The sequence below is a fragment of the Hibiscus syriacus genome, unplaced genomic scaffold (genome assembly GCF_006381635.1).
Source record: "Hibiscus syriacus cultivar Baekdansim isolate YM2019G1 unplaced genomic scaffold, ASM638163v2 tig00110893_pilon, whole genome shotgun sequence".
Taxonomy (NCBI): domain Eukaryota; kingdom Viridiplantae; phylum Streptophyta; class Magnoliopsida; order Malvales; family Malvaceae; genus Hibiscus; species Hibiscus syriacus.
Window position 1 is genome coordinate 3,677,769 of NW_024062901.1, and position 16,130 is coordinate 3,693,898.

Consider the following 16,130-nt stretch of genomic DNA (forward strand, 5'->3'; position numbering starts at 1 on the left):
TCGACCTGAATATAACACTTAAAAAAACCCGACCCGACCCGAACAAAATAAAGTTTCATCTGACCCAACCCAAATATATGAATTAGAAATTCGACCCGACCCGAAATAATAAAAAATTATTTGTATTTAATAAAAACAGTGACTTAATCCGACCCGACCCGAATTATATATATTTTCGGGTCAGTCCGGTTTTTTTCGCCCTAAACCCGAACCCGACCCGAATATCACACTTAAAAAAAACCCGATCCGACCCGAATATATGAATTAGAAACTCGACCCGAAATAATAAAAAATATTTTTATTCAATATATGAATAAGTTACCAAATGATTAATGATGGTAATATGGTCAAATTTCAATTCCCTCCAACTCTATCCATTTTTTGATGGAATTTACTTTCCCTCATTTGATGGAATTGAATTCCATCAGGGATTCCAATTCTCTTGAAAAACTTGAACCAAACATGAGAAAGTTATGAAATTGGATTCTAATTCCCACCAATTCCAAGGGATTCCATCCAACCAAACGCCACCTAATAGTTAATAGTAATGGTCAGAGTTGGATCGAGTACGGAAAAGATCATTATGGGACGGTCTTCCAAACTTAATTTACTCTATTTACAATGTCATGATTCGAACTTCTAACTTTATTTAAAGAATCTAGTATATGATCCCACTAGACAACTAATTATGTGTAAATTACATATTTAATCCAACAACTATAGATTGAGTTACTGAATTCTGATGACAATGGTTGAATCATCAATGCAAAGCACACTATAAAAGATCCCATTGCGACCACAGATTTGTTCGGAAGCGAATGCTGTTGTGATGAACTGATGATCTTATATGTCGTCTCCATAATACGCATTTTAGTGACTAAAGATTCATGCTTTCTAGTTTGTTCTTGAACTGCCCCCGAACACAATCTCATTTGTTTTCTCACGACTCTGCTCGTAGTACGCATGTGGGGTGGATGATAGATAGCGGTGCTGCTGCTGCTGTTGCCACATATTATAATCAAGTCCGCTTTAGAATGCTCGGTTTTGTCGCAACTGATGGGTCTTTTCCGCGTCTTTAGACGTGAAAGGGCACGTTTTCGCCCTTTCAGATGGTTTATCCTTGCCTCTCGTCAACCTAAGGATGGATCGAGAGAGCGAGTAGGGGTGATTATTCTCTCTGAAAATTTAAAATCATTTTATATTTTAATTTAATCTATATATTTTCTATTGAAAATCTATTTTCGACTTCTTTAAAATTTTATAGTTTCCTTCCCTCTTAAAAATTTTAAAATCCTGCGTTCGTCTATGTATCAACATGTCCGGGGTATCCTTGAGGGGAACCAGCAAGCAGCCTTGGTATAGTACCTGCAGTTCTCCAATGAGTTTAGCAAAAAAAAATGTTGTAATCCTCCAAACGATAGTAATGCGTTTGAATTACATAAATTCAAAGGTAGGGTTCAAGCTTTAAACGAACTGAAGCTTACTTGCAGGTGAAGAAGCAGTAGGAGCTAAAGAAACACCTCCAAGAAGAGGAAGAAGAAGCAAAAGAGCAACACCCTGAGCCAACACATTTTTCCCTTGTTGCTATCAAGAAAGAGTTGTTGGATATTAATCAAAAGGAGTTAATTGCATCACATGTCTCGCACTCATTTTAAATTAATCTTTAAACTTTTAAACATTCTAATTACATCCCTAAACTATGACTATCATTTTAAATTGGTCCTCAAACTTTTGAAAATTTCATTTTCATCCCCAAACTACGATCTTTATTTTAAATTGGTCCCTAAATTTTTAAACATTTCAATTTCATCCCACATTATACATATATACTAACACATCCCTTGTTATTAAAATTATTAGATCAAGTTATATTATTATATGTTTGAAAAAAAAAAATTTAAGTTAAACTACGGTTTAAACTAATTACATATTTGGATGAATTTGGGATGAAATTAGAAGATTCAAAAGTTTAGGGACTAATTTAGAATGAGAGTCATAGTTTGGGATGAAATTGAAATGTTTAAAAGTTTAAGGATCAATTTAAAATGAAGATTATAGTTTATAGACATATGATGTAATTAACTCTAAAAAAATCAAACTTTACACACTTAGGAGATAAAACCTAGAATCTTATTCGAAAAATAATATCGATTTTTTTTTAATTTATTAACGATACACATCATGTGGAGTTGCTACTTGAATCTGAATTCTCTCAGAAAATCGATATTTCATGTAATCAATCCATTCAATACATCCGAGTGCAATAATACACGTATAAAAGAAACGTTGTGATTTTTAAGGTCGAAAGTTTAGCAACAACGACCAAAGTTTACAGTCATTCGATGCTTGTCTTGTCAGTCAACCTATCCTTGCTCATCTTTTGTCGTGTTGAAAAGATGGCAAAAGAGTAATTTTTATCTATGTAGGAGACTCAATTTATCACTTTCGTCCTTATCTTATTTTCGCATTAATTTAACCCTTGCTCAATTTCATCATTATATACATACCCCTAACTTAAAACCTAAATTATAAATCTTAAACCCTAAATCATAATCTCATAACCTCTAAACCCTAAACTCTAACTTAAAATTTATGATTTAGGGTTTTAAGTTAGGAATAAGATATAGAATGATATAATTAAATAACATTGAGGACTAAATTGATACAAAAATTCGATAGGGACAAAAATAATAAATTAAATCTAAGGTCAATCTTAAACTTAAAAACATTATAAAAGCCTCCATTAATACAACGATGATCCACTCCCATTCACATCAAGATGTGTTAAAGGATATACATTCATAATAAGACCTTGCTTAGTTAGCAGTCCGTCATTTTCATTGGTAATGACAGACAAATGGCCAACAACAAAAAAGAAATTAAAAGGAAACTGGCAACTTGAATAATTAGCTATGTGGAAGACTGTCATTTTAAATCCTAAATTTACAATCAACTTTGATTGAATGTACAATATAAGAGTAAATTACGTGCGTTTAGTAAGTAAATTATTAGTTTTTATATGTTTTAGTATAAACTCTTAACTTTTTCAAAATTATACCTAAAATTTAGTTTTTATTTCATTTTAGTACATGTTCAAAATTTAACGTTAAATTTTGAACTTTTTTTTTGAAAGTTTAGTTAGTAAAACGGACCAAAACCGATAGTTTAGATATTAAAACGTTAAGTTTTTAACGATGGGGTAACTAAAATAAAACAAAAACTAAATTTTATGTATGGTTTTGAAAAAGTTAAGAGTTTAGGTACTAAAATGAACTAAAACTGATAGTTTAGGTACTAAATGATAGTTTACCCATAATATAATACATGAACATTGATTTAATTAGTATTATTATACACAAATCTATATATCTAATTAAACCCAAAAAAATATGGCAAAAGGTATCGAGATCATAGTAGTTTTGAAAAAAAAATCAATGTGGGCTCGTATTAGTTTTCCTCTGACCCTCAAACTTATAAAATAAATTCAACGTGGTCTTTTGACTAACATTTTTCTATTATTGACCGTTACGGTGTAGGCGTGGCAGATCACTAATATTGACGTGGCAGTCTACGGTGATGATGTGACAGTCCATCCGTCATGTTTAAGTTACCAATTTAACACATTTGTCATGTCATCCGCCATATTATCAACTATCGTGAACTGTCATGTCAATACCGTGGACCACCATGTCAATACAGTGAACTGTCATGTCAGCACCGTAACGATCAATGACAAAAAACGTTGGTCAAAGGGCCATGTAGGGTTTATTTTCTGAGTTGGAGGGTCGCGTTGAGAAAAAAAATACAAGGGTCACATTGATTTTTTTTCAAAAGTATAGGGACCTCTGGTGATTTTTGGCAAAAAAAATTAAATTGGAGTTTAAAGCCTCAAATTGCATCTTAAAAGTTAAAACAAGTTTAGGTACCAAAATATTGTGGCCCCCAAGGACAAGGGTATTTGCAAAGGCAACCAGCCCCGAAACATGCTTCTCTTGCTTCGCCTCCATGTTTTTCCTTACACAATTTCATGCAAACCGTAGTTTTCGCAGCCCTCCATTTTGATTGCTTCACTGCAAAGTTTTACCTTTATTGTTGCTACCGGCTCTTGTCCTGCAGCAAAATGAACCACCACCATGAATAATATAGCAGACACTTGGAAATTCTTCATGGCTTCTCATTAGCTTTTTATTTATTTATTTATTTTATGGAAATGAGCTTGCAATTCTCCTAAATATATAGATGAAGTAGTTGGGATTAGAATTGTTGAATCTAAAGTATTATTACCGTTAATTTGGAATATAGGGAGACTGTTGAATTGATTGCTAAAGAAAGGAAGATGGGTCAGAGGGTAATAAGGGCAGCCACCCTCTATTTCAAGCCCTCTGGAAATTGAGTGTACCCTTCGTGAGAGCCTCCTAAAGATAGCCTGCCCTCCATGCATGGGAATGTGCAAGGGAAACCAAATCAAATCAACCTTGTTGAACCCTAGCTACCGTATATTAAGCGATCCTCCTGCAACTGCAAGAATCACTATTACCATCCCAGATTACATGCAGGTAACCTTTGTTATTTCTTTTATGGCAAAAATACATTAGAGGTCCCTGGACTTCTGAAAGAAAACCAATGTGACCCTCGTATTATTTTTCCTCTCAATGTGGCCCTCTAAATCAGAAAACAAATCCAATGTGGCTCTTTGACCAACGTTTTTCGTCGTTGACCGTTACAGTCCTGGCGTGCCAATTTACGGTGCTAACGTGGCGGTCCATTGTGCTAATGTGGCAGTCAATCTGTCATGTTTGAGTTACCGATTTAGTCAATCTGTCATGTCATTCGTCACATTAATTATCACACTGGACTGTTATGTTAGCACCGTGGACTACCACGTCAGCACCGTGAACTGTCACATCAACACCATAACGGTCAACGTCGATAAAACTTTGGTCAATGGGCCACAATGAATTTATTTTATGAGTTAGAGGTCACATTGAAGAGAAAAAAATATGAGGACCACATTGGCTTTTTTAAAAAGTACAAAGACCTCCGATACTTTTTTATTTTCTTTTATTTTATGCTATTCGGATTCTTCATTTTTACAAATTTATATTACTTTCGAGTCTTCGATGATTCGTGTTGAATATAAAACCTTGCAGGTGGTTAGTTGCCAACTCAGCATCTTCAGTTAGGTATACGAGCCTGGAAGTCGTTGTGCATTCAATATCAATTCTTGTATGCTCTTTACTTGTTTCTTAACAATTAGATACTATGAGTATGCAAGAGGCAAAAATGTGAAATTTTCATCGTTTACTAACAACAAATTGACCAGGTGCCAAGGTGAATGAAAAGCTCTCCACACATATATATATATATATAGTTGAACATAACTGTAAAGATGTATATGATACATTTCCGGTTTGTCTATGACCAAAACTATCCCATAAAAGAAGAAACAAAAAATGAAAAAGAGACTAAACATGATACAACATACCCACCTCCAACGTAGATGCATGTGGTACACTTAGCGCATAGGTTGATGGTCGGCTGTTTCTTCTCAAGAATTCATACCCATAGTTTATTACAAGTTTTTTGATCAGGCTAGACCCTTGCTTGGCCTTAACATACGAGTGCCCTAGTATGTACGCTATCCCGGCTTCCCTAGCTTCCATGAGTTCCTGCAGCTCTTCCCTCGCTCCGGTGTTGATCTCCGGGCTCTTCGGGACGATGAACCGTACTCTTTTTCTCGGTTTCATTACAGGTGGTGGTGACCGTATCTCCTTCAACTCTGATGGACCAGCTGCCTCTATGTTGTCTGCATCGTCCTCACTCATCTGGATCCCTTCCGTGTGGCTAGAACATGTTCCGACAACTGTCATTTTATCTTCGTCCTTTAACGGATCTTCGTCAACATGGACAGGAGAAATGCTTCCCGAGCGTATGAACTCTGCTATACTGCAGACAAGATCTTTCTCGAACTCCATGTCATCTTTGTGAACATCACGATAACCGTATCGTACAATGCACCTATAGAGCCTGTATTCCCTAGGTCCAATATGACCAACCAAAAACCGTTCCTCGGGTTTAACATGAGGAACCGGGACGGATTTGATGCAAAGAAAGACTAAGACCTGATGGAAGGCTGGAAGGTTAGTGACAAAGTGGGAGAAAATTGCAGGGATTCCGGATACAAGCTCCGTGTGTATAAGCCCGATCCCACGAACCCGTACTATGCCTAGACTGGGACCCAAGCTAAGTAGCCAGTTGATAGACACCTTGTTTTGAACATCGAACTCGTATTTTTTCAGGGTGCCGTAGTGCCAAACACACATGATTACAAGGAAGATGAATGCAAGGGCAACCGGAACCCAGGCCCCTTCGAGGAACTTGGTGAGGGAAGCGGTGAAGTAGAGTGCTTCAATCGTCCCGAAAAAGAAAACAAACGCTATTGCCAAGAACACACTCTTCTGCCAGCATAGAACAATTACCAAAGACATTAGGCAAGTAGTGACCAGCATCACAGTTATAACAGCCAAACCTGTCCCACAAGAAACATGGAGTCAAAACCACTAGAACAAAACTAGACAAAAAGGCGATCCGGTCTCTGTTTCATATTGAGATTCAGACATCTATTGTACAACCAATCTATAACAGAAAAATAATTTATGTTGCAAATGGGCCTAATGTAATTGAGACATCTATTGTACATTGCGAATTTTTCGGACTTACAGAAACAATCTACAAGTTGAGCACGGTTTTAGGTGGGTCGAAAAGGATACCATAAGTTTCCATTTTCTGTATATAAAGAAATGGTTCAGGCTAGAATATGTAACTGATATTGCAAGATGCTCTAAGCCCCAAGTTATACAACCAATTGAACGCGTTTATCCTTTCAAAAAAAAATTGAACACATTTATGGAGAGGATTGTCATACCTGATGCATTACCCAAGCGCCTCGTGTCTCTAAAGCCAATAGTAACTGCCAAGCATAACACCATCAGAAGCCAGTTAATCTCGGGAATGTAGATCTGACCGTGGATTTTGGACGATGTATGGACTATTTTAACCTTCGGGAAGCATCCAAGGGAAGAGCACTGTTTGATTATCGAGAACGTTCCAGTTATGATAGCTTGGCTTCCCACTACTGCAGCAAGTATGGCTATAACCAAAACTGGCCATCTTAACTTCTCTGAAGCAATAACATTTGGATAGTTACGATTAGCTGAAAAATCAATTATTATCCGAGTTATACCATTTCAACAACAATTCAAGTTACCTACCTGGTACGGACACATAAAATCCGATTTGAAAATCACTGTCCATAGTATGATGCCGAGATAGATAGGCAGCTTGCCCCATGTATGCAAGAATCAAGGATGGATAAACCAATGAGGTGAAAGCAATCTGCGGAAATGGGGTAATTCCCATTCGATAAAAGCATTTCATTAGCATAGTTCAAAGCTGAATAATAACCAGCAAGCATGCAACTCTCGGAAATTCTTTTGCAAACTAGAAGTGCCAATTATAATCCTAATTTCATATACTTGGAAAACTTGCTCAATGCATCTATAAATCGCCTATTCGATATGTCTAAATGCTCACTTATTTAAAAGAAGAAATCCCTAACCATAAATTAAGGATATATACCTTTATTGACAATTGTGAAAAATGTCCAAGATCAGCAAACATAGCTTCTGAGCCTGAAAATCGAAAATCGAAAATGTAAATCAACTTAAAACGAACCTCTTTATTTTAAATAGAAAAAAAAAACATACACACGCACACACCTGTTATACACAATAAAATTCCACCCAGAGACATCCAGCCACCTCTCTGGGTTTTTCGAAAGAATTTGTACATATAATACGGAGAGAGTGCTTGATACACATGAGGGTTCCAGTGAATGATATTATATAACCCAATGGCACTGATGCAAAGAAGCCATAATAGAACCACGGGTGCAAACAAAAAACCAACCCTGTGAGTGCCATAATGTTGGAGGGCAAACAAGCCTATCAGTATGATGCAGGCGACTGGAACCTCTACATCTGCAAAAAATTGTCGAACCTTCATAAGAGGTGGTACACTGCTATATGGAATTATGAACAACATACGAAGAGGAGGAGGTGGTACAAATACTCATGTATCAAATAGAGAACATGTATAGAAGGCGTGCACCTAAGAGTAAAAATACAATTAGTACTCATGGCTAAAACTTCTGCTAGGAAACTTCGAAAACATTTCAATGTAGTCTTTATTTATAACATGTCATAGGAGCACTAGTCATGCTAGCGGGTAGAAAGAACTGTATCGATTAAACATTAGTTGCACAACTAAAACCACACTTCAAAGGTCATGAGTCGTTGGTCCCAGCAGCACTCAAGTTCACATCGTACACGGTTCAAATAAGTCGGCTAATTTGAAAACTTGAATTATTAGGTAGGTCATTTCTTTTAGAAACTATAACTGAAGTAATGGCTTCTTACAAAACTAGATGCCAAAGTATGCACTCATAAGTCATAACAACCCTATCCCAAAGTGGGGCAGTAATTTTGATTTAAACAAGAAAGTTTCAGACGAAAGCAGAGTACGCAAGCAGAAATATCGCTGAAGAAATTCGATCAACCAGTTTGGGCGGACTATGCAACAGTGCCCCAGTTTAGCATGTTGATTGAAAGTCTAACCAACTTGAGGTGAAAGGTAGAACCATGGGTTCCACGATACATATGTTTAGGGTTTGGGGGACCAAGAGTAAAGAGTGAAGACAATCGTTGAAATCATGCGCCTTATCATTTAGGTTGAAGAAAAAGGCCAGGATGAAAATAATAGAAACTTAGAAAAAGCCTAAACAGCCATCGTTAAACTTGAGAATTACTGAAGCAATCAAAAGGATAAAAAAATCTCACTTTTTGCTAAAATACAGTAACACCAACAGGGAAACAAAGAGAAGGGAGAAAGTATCTTACATTTGTGATGTTCTTTCGACATCGAAAGTTCGAGACCGGACACGGCTGAGAATACTGCACAACAACCCAAACAATCAAGCAGTTCAGTTTATGACACAATTGCACAAATAAATCAATTCAGGGAAAGAAAAGCCTAATTACCAGAAATAGCTGGTGTGAGGATACCATCACCAATCACCATACAGGTCCCAATCAAAGCAAGAACAAGCAAGAACCTTTGCAACACCCTATGCTTCTCCAGAGTGGATTTCAAACTCGACCCGAAACTCGATTTCGGTGCCAAACCGATACTATCCTTCTTGTACTCAAACAGCTCTTCATCAGCCAATTGGCAATTGGGGAGAGAGTTAACTCGGGCGTATCGACAAAGCAATGAATACAAGGCAAAAGTCCCTCCTTCACCATTATCGTCAGCTCTAAGCACAATGAACACATATTTGAGCAAAGGCACCAAAGTTAGAGTCCAGAAAACAAAAGACAAAACCCCAAAGATCTCTTCATTTGTCTCCGAGTGTCGAATATCTTCCTCAAATGTGTTCTTGTAAACATACAAAGGGGAAGTGCTTAAATCCCCATAGACTACACCAAGGCTTTGGTAGGCTAAAGTCAATACAGTTCTCCATGATTCCTTCTGCAAAAGAAAAAAAAACTCCAATTAGAACCTGAAATCCAAAACCCAAAACAGAAATGCATTTTCAGAAAAAAAACAAGGATTGAATACAAATTTGTCAAACAAACCCATCTTACTTTAACATAGTTTTGGTAAACACCAGTTTTCAGATCCATGATCGAGGAGATTCAACGAATGCCCATTTGCTAAATAAACCTTCTCCAGAACATACCCAAACTTCAAAATTCAAAGACCAAAGCTTTTTGCTTATTTCCTTTTCTTTATTCTTTAGTGACAGAGTTGTATGTATGTGGAGAGCAGTTGAGCATTCATCAACGGAGACAGCAAAAACAAAGAAAAACTTGCAAGACCCGGAAAACCAGAAGTGAATAACAAGTATAATACTTAATAGTAAAAAGAAGAAAACTTGTAGTGATTAAAAAACATGAAAAATAAGGAACTAGGTGAGCTATGATTCTCTTGCGTGTGACTTGTGAGGCTTCTGGAGAAAGAAGACAGAGAGAGAACCTGTTTGTTGTATAGTTGGTGGGAAAGTTTTATATGGATTTCAGTTTTTTTAGTAAGTAACTGCTATTTCAATAAATTAGAAAATACTTTGTATTTATCTTGAAATGTTATTATTTTGAGTCATATAGTGTATAAAATTTATGTGGGCCATGCTGTTTAAACTTAAGTTTATTATAATTATTTTTAAATAATTACAATTACTGATGTTTAAATTTAAAATTTTTAAAATAATAAGAATTTTTTTAACTATTAAAATAATTTGACACGTATAAATTTATTATGATCTTTAAATGGCTGTCCCTTTTTCCCTATGTATGGGGTAAGGGGAGGTAAGATAGTAGACTGTCCCAACACCAGGTTGAAAACAATTTCCGTAAGAGACCTCCGAATTATGAAATGCCCTCCGTAGACTCGATCCCACGACCTCAAGGTTAAGAATCTTTAGTTTGTATCAATATAATGTTTTATTCTTTTTATAATTAAATTAGTAAATTTATTGTTTATGATCATATTTTGTATTTGTAAAGTGTAGTTCAAAAAAAACTCCAAATTCTTTTGAATAATTTTTTCAAACTAATAACAAAAGTTAGTTTTATAATAAACTAAAATAAAATTATAATTTTAAATAAAAATAATAATAAAAATAAAGTAATCATATTGTTATTTTTTATTTTGAATATAAGAGAAATCATACTAAAAGCATGTCTTCTGCAAATCACAACTCTGAACATTTTTATAGAATGCAACACCAATCTCAATAGGTCAGCCTTAAAAGATATGTATCATCAACATTAACATAAAAATAAATATCACATTGACAATTAATTTTATCATAACTCGAGTATCTTATTTATGATGGTTACGAAAATTTATTAATTAGGACGGAAAGTATTATGAGGATCCTCACAATTAACTTAATAAAATAATTAAATAAATGTTAATTAAATATGAAAAAGGTTGAAATCAGTCTTAAAAAAACATGTTACAAGAATAAAGAGTATATGTCCGGACATATATTATTTTATAATTATATAAGTTTAATTAATATATATATATATTTTCAATGATACATTAATTAATAATTTATAAATTTTATTTATTTTACTCTTTTTAGTTGGATTATGGAACTAACTTATTTGTTTCTTCTCATAACAACAAATTCCAATAATGTTAATCATTTCATCAAATTTATACTTTAAACAAGATTGCAACTTCCAAAACATATATCATAAAATATATTTTCAATGACTTTGGCAATGCTCAAAATAAAATCATCAAGTGGATTTTTTTTTTATTTTAAATACCAGTTAATAAAAAATATGGGTAAAATGGTAATGTTATCCTTTTAGTATACTCAATTTATCGCTTACGTTCCTATCGTATTTTTGTATCACTTTAGCCATCGAAATTGCTCAATTGCGTCATTCTATATCTATCCCTAACTTAAAATCCTAAATCCTAAACTATAGTATATAACCCCTAAACCCTAACAGTGGGCTTATAATTTAGGATTTTAAATTAGGGGTAAAATATGTAATTATACAATTAAATAATTTTAAAAATTAAATTGATGTGAAAATACGATAGAGACGAAAATAATAAATTAAAATAAAAACAGTGACTCTTTAAAAAAAAATATGAGAGTAATGATGATAAAGAGAAAGAAAAAGGAAAGGTGGACATGAAATCACAAGACCCTTTTGATAAGAGCGATATTGGTTCATATAATTAAAGCTTTCTATAAAGTGAAAACAATAGGGGAGAGGAAGATAGTCAAATCTATGCTTTTAAAGTGGCATTTGATCAACTACTGATTATGGTTTTTTATGAGTACCAGGGTTTGATTTTTTTTTAAATAATAATATTTTTTTAATTATTTTAGGTTATTTAATGAATTCAGGGTTCATTTTTTATATAAATATCTAAATCTAATCGAATTATATTTTTATTTGTTTTATATTTGAAAGAAAACAATTATTATATTTTTAAGTAATGGAATAAATCGACAGTTTGTGAACCATACAATGTGGTTCAAATTTCATTGTTAAGGTGATTTAGTTACATGAACTACATTTTGGTTTGATTAATATGTTAATTTTGACGAGAACAAATTTATTTAATCGATAGTCGGTGATCGTGATTTAATTTTTTTTAAGGTTGGATGGAGAACTATAATCGATATGAAAATGGTTATTGGTCCATATTTTTATATATGACAGAACTGATCATTAATATTCGTAATTATCCGGCTAAATGGATATAATAGTTAAATCTTAAATTTTCTTCTGATAGATCATATAGATCTGTAAAGAATGTATCTAAATTTAGTCGAATAAAAAAGTTATTGATTCTTACAAGTTACATTGTAACTGAATCCTTAAGCATTAACTAGATTGATTTCTACAAGAAATGCAAAAGAAAAAGTTGTTTACTTGTGCAGTATGAAGAATTCTGGAATGTATAAAGTTTGAGTGCTCCTTTTGATCAATTTGTCTGTTGCTGAGTGAGAAAAGAAGTAGGGAAAAGCTGAAATGTCGACCAAGTATGAACATTGATAAAAAGGAGTAAAGTACGCAATCCGATCCGATTATAAGATATTATTTTGTTAAGTCATTTAATTATTAAAAATTATAAAATGGTATTCTGATTATAAATTATTATTTTGTTAAATTCATCAGCTATTAAAAATTACGAAATGGTTACCCGATTATTTATTATGTTCTAAATTCGTTATTTTTAATTTAAAATTTGACAGTATTATGAGTTGAACATTAATCTACTAAATGTGACATGATAAAATCTGATCATTGAATCTTAAAGACTACCATATCTCTGTCATCATGTAAACGTTCGGCCTACCTAACCGTCAATATTTTGACAGAAAATGACGGGTTTGAAACATGATAAATAATTAAATGACTATTTTGTAACTTTTAATAGTCAAGGGACATAGCAAAGTAACACTCTATAATTGAAGGATTATTTTATAACTCTTAATAGTCAATGGACTTAATAAAGTAGTACTCTATAGTCGGGGGACCATTTGTTAATTTTACCCTAACAAGTTGTTCTTTTTTATGTTGAAAATGGTGATAAGAGTTTGAATCTATGATTGGATCTAAAATTTAACTCCATTAATTTCAAGAAATCAAAACTTGATCTTTAAGAAATACATTTCAAATAATATGGTATTGGATTAACCTTTCAACACTGAACGTTCACACTCCGACATCCTATGATATTCGAACTCGAATTCTCAAAAAATAATAACAATTATTTTAACACAGAGATCACTTAGTTTGTGCGATCATTTAAAAAATTAAATGTCAAGCAACAGTAATTTTGCAATGTTGAATTTATAAGAATTGAATTTATATTGCAAAAATAAAGTGAAACAGTTTCATTATTAACTTCTCCTTAAAATGGGAAGAATAACGAGATTAATGTGAACAAATTTCACTAAAAATACTACTTTTTATTAAATGAAGAATCGAAAAGCTTTTACCAAATTGAGAAATGTGTGGGGTGGATGCCCAGGACACATGTTTTATGTACAATAAAAGAGTCAAAGCTATAAAGTCAATCTTTTCGGGACCACTAAAAAAAGCATATGCAAATCCATAACGCAGTCACCTTATTATGATTTTCGTTAAATTATTATAATTAAAATTGATTGTTTAATTGACTTTTTTAAAAAACAGTTGAAAGTTGCTAATGAAGATAAAAAAAATTAAATAATCATTTTTTTCTGCTCAAAATTTTTATTATTTATAACAATTTGGACGTATTTTCTAAATATAATTATTTAAATTTAAATTTTCTAAAAAATATATCCTTTTTTACTATTAAGCTATTTAACGAGTTCTCGGTTCTTATAAGTTAAAGGCTAAAATTTGTATGAATAGCGGTTATTTTTAAAGATTTCGAATTCAAACACCAACAACTCTGTAACACATATAATTAAACGTTTATTGTAAAAATAATTAAGAATATTTAAGATATATATTACTCTATAATAATATTAGCTTAATTTAAAAAAAAACTGAAGAAAATACTTGAAACTTGCACCATAAAAATATCTTTAATGCCAAGGTCTTAAATCCGCCCTTAATGCATGGGTAAAAGGCAAAAGAAGCGTCTAGAAAAACAAAACAACCCTAATATATATATATATATATTTTATTAATATGAGATAAATAAATGAAAACATTTGTTTAAATATAAATTTTAATATTTTAACGTTGAACACTGACAGTCTGATATTTATGTGCTCGAACTTAAATCTTTAGAAATAATAATAATTACTTTACAACAAAAGTCACTTGATTCATGTGTGTATATATATATATACACATAAATATATATATATATATATTAATATGAGATAAATAAACGATAAATCTATTTAAATATAATTTTTAATTTTTTTAACATTGAATACTCATATCACTGACATTTATATGCTCGAATTAAAATCTTTAAAAATAATAACAATTCATTTATTATAAACATCACTTGGTTTATATATATATGTATATATATTGAAGAAGTAAAACCATCGCTTTCTTTGATTAACACAATACAAAGAAGATAACTACTTCTCCTTTTGCTAAAAAGTATACATACGCGAGAGACTTCCATTTCATGCAAACACCCATATATCCACGTCATCATTAAATCTACTCCCTCGACGTAACCTTTTTTAATACTCATTCTTTTATACTGAATTAAATAACATTTTAAATCAAAATTAAAAATATCATATTGTTTATAATATATTGTGTAAGTTACGTAATTACTTATTATAAAGAAATTCATATAATATTTTCGATCGTAATTATAATTATAATTAAACCTTTTAGAGTAAATATAATAACATTTTAAGTTAAAACTCATTACAAATTAATCATACATTTTCCCGTTGCACAACAGAACTACTCATATATGTTATCGATTGAAATATTATCAATAACTGTTACGGATAACATTATTAATATGAATATAGAAATGTATATAATGACTCGTTGATTAACTAGTTTTTCAAAATTTAGTTACGACTCTGCGACTTATATTTAATAATCATAAATATAGGTTTGAAAATACGAATATTCAATCTAACGTTGAAAAATAAAATTAAAAAATATATACAATAATAACAAACACAAATACGCTACAAGAGGAAACGATTTAACTTTATAGATGTAACTACGGCAAATCAAAACATTTTCTTAAACTAACAAATTATAAATAATATTATTGTTTTATGGGTAAACTACATAAATGATCACCCAACTATAGGTTTGGTCTGGAAATGACCACAATTTTTCAATTTGTGTCAATAATGATCACTGAACTATTTAAATGGTTTCACTATAGTCACATGTCGTTAACATTTAACGAAAGTGTTTACGTGGCATTTAACAAAACTGATATAAGTCTTTGTAAAGTTACGTTTTCGCGGCGCTAGAACCCTGCTTTGTTTTCTTCCGTTTTGGTCACTACTTGTATATGATTTGTTTCCTTGGATTTACATTTAATGCAGTTTGATTATGATTATGTTTTTAATTTGTCTAATACCTTGATTTGAGCATTAACTTTAAAATCTTTTATTCTAGTCATTTATTAAATTTATAGATTAAATCCTCTAGAATACAAGATTTTAAAGTTAATGTTCAAATTAAGGCATTAGACAAATTAAAACAAAACCAGGATCAAATTGCATTAATTGAAAATCCAAGGAAATAAATCATATATACAAGTAGTGACCAAAATGGAAGAAAACAAAGTAGGGTGCCAATGTTGTGAATACATAACTTTACAAGGACCCACACCCTAATTATACTTGTTAACTTCCACGTAAACACTTCCGTTAAATGTTAACAACATGTGACTATATTTAAATCATTTAAATATTTCAATGATCATATTGATGCAAATTTAAAAATGATGGTCATTTCGAGACCAAGCCCATAGTTGGTGGTCATTTATGTAGTTTACCCTTGTTTTAATCCGATCATCACCACTTGTATTCTAAT

The 16,130-nt window shown here is 32.2% G+C and overlaps 1 protein-coding gene across 2 annotated transcripts; it reads right to left on the minus strand.

Annotated features, from left to right (window-relative positions):
- Positions 1 to 5,371: 5,371 nt before the first annotated feature.
- Positions 5,372 to 15,605, minus strand: LOC120145573 (potassium transporter 6-like). 2 transcript variants are annotated; one of them, XM_039159399.1, is made up of 9 exons: positions 15,595 to 15,605; positions 9,705 to 9,786; positions 9,099 to 9,588; positions 8,958 to 9,011; positions 7,779 to 8,039; positions 7,639 to 7,691; positions 7,272 to 7,395; positions 6,926 to 7,180; positions 5,466 to 6,529 (listed from the first exon to the last, which is right to left on the minus strand). In XM_039159399.1, the coding sequence occupies exons 2-9, from the start codon at positions 9,741 to 9,743 to the stop codon at positions 5,466 to 5,468; spliced, it is 2,340 nt and encodes a 779-aa protein (XP_039015330.1). In that variant the 5' UTR covers positions 9,744 to 9,786; positions 15,595 to 15,605. The 2 variants fall into 2 exon arrangements, with proteins under 2 accessions (XP_039015331.1, XP_039015330.1); XM_039159400.1 differs by lacking the exon at positions 15,595 to 15,605 and having other exon boundaries at positions 5,372 to 6,529; positions 9,705 to 9,743.
- Between the last annotated feature and the right edge of the window lie 525 nt (positions 15,606 to 16,130).